The sequence below is a fragment of the Protobothrops mucrosquamatus genome, unplaced genomic scaffold (assembly GCF_001527695.2).
Source record: "Protobothrops mucrosquamatus isolate PMUCROS unplaced genomic scaffold, P.Mucros_1.0 scaffold15903, whole genome shotgun sequence".
NCBI classification, from domain to species: Eukaryota; Metazoa; Chordata; class Lepidosauria; order Squamata; family Viperidae; genus Protobothrops; species Protobothrops mucrosquamatus.
The window spans coordinates 1-4,543 of record NW_015401668.1 but is presented as its reverse complement, the minus strand read 5'-3'; the positions used below and the strand labels follow the sequence as shown (position 1 = coordinate 4,543).

The 4,543-nt window shown below is 42.5% G+C and overlaps 1 protein-coding gene across 1 annotated transcript; it reads right to left on the bottom strand.

Annotated features, from left to right (window-relative positions):
* Positions 1-1,778: 1,778 nt before the first annotated feature.
* Positions 1,779-3,522, bottom strand: LOC107301713 (interferon-inducible GTPase 5; the record flags this gene model as incomplete). Its single annotated transcript, XM_015830901.1, is given in 1 exon segment — positions 1,779-3,522. A coding segment is annotated over 1 exon segment (1,188 nt). The 3' UTR covers positions 1,779-2,307.
* Positions 3,523-4,543: the final 1,021 nt, after the last annotated feature.

Here is a 4,543-nt window from a genome sequence, read left to right as displayed (position 1 = left end):
CACCTTTGGGACAACCATGACCTGGATGACTGGGAATCTCCATGGAGAGTCAGCTAAAGAATTCTGACTGGTGGGGTACAAGAAGAGAGCCCCCACCATTTGGAAGAGTTTTTCCCCTCCTCCAGAGGTGAGGCAGACCCCCACTCTCCTGAGCTTCTGGAAAGGTGTGAAAACATGGCTCTGGAACATGGATCAGGGCGCCTGAAGGATCAGGCTGGCTAGTGCCATGAAAGATCTCGTACCATGTCTTAAGTAACTTGTTCACTGATTTGCTCTGAACTTTCATCCCTGTCCTTAACATTTATATACTGTTTCTATGTTTTGATATTTTATCTGTACACCATCCAGGGTTCCTCTGTGAAGTAATGGGTGGTCTGAAAAGAAGCAAACACATTTTAAATTTCTGGGGCAGAAATCAAATGAATAAAAATCTTCTTCTTCTTCTTCTTCCAAGGTTGGAGTATCCTTGCTGCCTCTGTCCTTTGGGTGTCCTGGAGCCTCCCTAGGTAAATCAGACCAAGAAACCAACTGCACAAGAAGGCCAAAATTACTGCCACTGAGATTGGCTATTCAGTAATAGCAGGGTCTTTAAAGCCTCACTGTGCTCTCACTGCACACCCTCCCTCTGAATGCCTGCCTGTCATGGCACAGATGGATCCAAATTGTGGTCTGCTGGCAAGAGGATGTAACTGGGTTGATATAACTGGCCACCTTTCCCTGCTTGATTTGAACAGGAACCTTGGCAACCAAGGGGGGAGGACAGTGCTTCCCACCCCCAAGCCTTCCCTCCCCATCCCTCTGGCACCTGGAATATCAACAGTCCCATATAAGCTGTGAAAGTAGCAACTTCAGGAGGTTAATTGCACTGCCCAGTGTGGGACAGGAAAGACTACAGGCTGGTTGCCTTCTTCACTGGCAGTGGGAATCCTCACATTGTAAGTTGCAGCTCCCATCTCGGCAGGCCCCTTGCTCATAACTGGGTCAGTTGATTGATTTGCCACTTTCCAGGTCAGCTTCCAGTCCTGGCTGAATCCACCCTACTGACCAACCTTCTCCCATCCAGGAGGCAGGTTTGGGCTGGACACCTCTCAGAAGAGCCAGGGAGAGTCCTTGAAGCCCAGCCTGTAGCCATCTCACTTCTGAATCCCCAGATGTCTGCAAGTCCACCTCCTGCTTGGTTGGGGGGTTCCCCTCAACCTGCACTGAGATCAGAGGTGAGCTGAGGGATGCCAGGTTGGAGTCTCACCCATCTTTCTTCTCTACTCTTCATTGAACCTGGCCAATTTTGGGCTGGCCATGTCCTGCTGGCAAAGCCAGAAGACAGGTTTCACAAGAATGATGGGAACTCTACTTGGTCTACTTACTGAATCTTGGAAGCCTGATGGGACCTGCCCTCCTCCTCTCTTGGACCAGAACATTTAAGTTGGAATCCGTTTAAGCTCCTTTCCTCCTGCTTCAATAATATTTCCCTTCCCTCCCCAGTCCAACGTGTAGCTCCCATTACAGCATCTTTGAGAAATGGCTATCTGGTCATTCCCCTTCTGAAAAGTCTTTGTGGTTTGAGCTTATTTCCCCTGCATTAAGAGAGCCTTCACCTCTCGTGTTCTCAGCCAAGGAACTTCCAGACACTTTCTTCTCAGCCCCACCAAGTATTTGTTCTTCAGTTTGTAAATGAGTTAACAAACGTTAGAGTGGATGAAATGTAGTTTAGTCCAATGGCTTCTAGAAGTTCCTCTAGTGGTTCCCCCTTAAATTTAATTAGCTGAGTCCTGAATTAGAACTTTGTTTAATTTTTTTTATTTCAACAAGATATATAATTCCAAAAAGAATATTGTAGATTGACAGATAATTATTGAAGCTATACAATCAAGGCACAGTATAACAATAATAAGATAAGCAGAGTACACTGCATTCATTTCAACATTAAAAAAAGAATTATAATTTTTTCAACTTACTACCATAGCATCCCCTCTTTTATTATTTATAATTGTTACAAATAGAACAGGTAAAAAAAGAGAGAAGAAACAAGAAAAGAAAATCCACCCACCAAACCATATAGATAAATATAGAATTTCTGCCTTCCCATGGAATAATCTGCACCCAAAGATATTTATTTCCTCCTAGGGTGATCAAGCATGTATTTCAATCAGAGAATAATTAAAAGAAGCAAGCAAATACTGTAGGTAGTTCTTATATTTGAAGCATAATTTTTATGTTCTTCCCCCTGCTTTCATTTGGATGAAATGTTTGACTGCCTCTTTCAAAGGGGAGGTTGGAGCTATCTTGGATCTTTCCCTGGGACTCTGATCACTCAAGAAATTTTGCTAGAACATTTTGGGCGTCTTCCAAAGCATCATCAAGAAAGCTGTTCAGAAAACGATACGTGATAACATATGAACTTGCTCCACCAAACACAGACCCAATAACAGGTATAAAATCAAGAGCCAGTTCCACAACCGACACAGCTACCCAAGCAGATGACCTCATCAAGAGAGAAAATACCAATTCTGCATCGATCACATTGCCTAATGGGGTTTTCTTGATAGCTGACTTCAGCTCTTTAAATTCTTTTCCCGTCTGAGTTGCCAGAAAACGAAGGGACTGGTCGTCTAAGCCAAACACCTTGCAGAAATATTTCAGAGTATCTACCAAAATTACAATATCACAAGTCATAGAGAGTCCCGGGACAGGCACCGCTCCACAAATGCAAGATAACCAAGCTACCTTCTTTATATAGGATTCCATTAGCTCTTTTTTCTTCATCAATACCTTTTTTGAGAAAATATGCACAGCCAGTGTTAAAATATTCTTCTTGTGGTCAGGAAGTTCAGCGGCCATTGTCTCTTTCAGGAGAGGGAAATCATACATGTGCACCTCCCAGCTGGAGATCAGGAATACTCTTGCAGAGAAATCAGTTGCCCTTCTAAAAATGTTTTCCCAATAATTCCTTAGGGTCTCCAGGGTTTTCTCCATATTGAAATTTCCTTTCCTCTTTTCACCTTCTATAGTGGCATCTATTTTGGTACACACAAAGTAAAATTTATTTCTCATTCTTTGTATTTCCTTTGCCAGCAAAGCATCGTTTTCAGTGAAGTCAGTGGAGGTAACAATAATAAAGACATCATATTTTTCAAATTGGACCTTCTTTAGATATTCCATTGCCTGAAATTGAGGTGTTCCAATTCCTGGAAGATCCCATAATTTTATATTGGGAAAAGAGGGGTGAGGATATACCTCTGGCTTCCTGGTTTCTTCTACTGTCCCAACCTTGGCTGCCTCATGATCATCATCACTTACACCCCGGAAGGCATTGACAAAGGAGGATTTACCAGATCCTGAATGTCCAGTAATTGCGATATTAAGGGGGAGATTGTTCATTTTATTTAAATGTTCTTTGTATTCTGCTGCCACTTTAGGGATACTGCCTTCATCCAAATCTCTCTTTAAATCTTCAAAATCTCTCCTTACAATATCCTTTGTAATTGTATTGCCCATAGTTGCTCTTTGGATACTGCAGTGTATCTGGAAAAGAAAAGAGACATTTGGATATTTCTCATCTGTCTGGCACTTCGAACTTTATAATTGGAGAAGACCCCCGAGAATATTGTGGACAGTCAAGAAAGAATAACAGAGTTGGAAGGACATGGAGGTCTTCTAGTCCAGCCCCATGCACAAGCAGGAGATCCTATACCATTCCAGACAAATGGTTGTCCAATGTCTTCTTAGAAAGCTCCAGTGATGGAAGATCTACAATTTCTTGAGGCAAGCTGTTCCAATGATTAATTGTTCTCCCTGTCGTGAAATTTCTACTTAGTTCTAGGTTGGATCTCTGCTTGATTAGTTTCCATCTTTTATTTCTTGTTCCTGCCTTCAGGTGTTTTGGAGAAGACCTTAGCCCCCTCTTCTGTGTGACAACACCTCAAATATGGGAAGACTGCGGTCCTGTCACCCCTAGTTTTTTTTAATTGGGCTAGACATACCCAGTTCTAGCAACCGTTCATCATATGTTTTAACCTCCAGTCACTTAATCATCTTTGTTGGTCTTCTCTGCACTCTTTCTACAATCTCAACATCTTTTTTGTATGGTGGTGACCAAAACTGGATGCAGTATTTCAAGTGGGGTCTTACCAAAGTAGTATAAAACTATAGTAACACCTCACTTGATCTTGATACCATCCCTCTGCCGATGCAACCTAAGGACTGAATTGGCTTTTGGGGCATATGCAGCACACTGCTGGCTCATATTTAAGTGGTTGTCTATTAGGACTCCAGGATCTCTCTCACAGTTACTGCTGTTGAGCCAGGTGCCATCTACTCTACTGTATACCTGTGCATTTGGTTCCCCAGCCAGGCAAAGCCAATCCCTCCTCCTGACATCACTCAAAACCCGTGGGCTTTTTCTTTTGATGCATATTCTATTGTCTTCCTTTCTTATTAATAAAATCACTGCCTGGCACAAACATAACTCAATCCAGTTATTATCTACACCAAAGTCCAGCCTAAAAATCCAGTGTAAACCCAAAGAAGGCATCATTAAATGCAG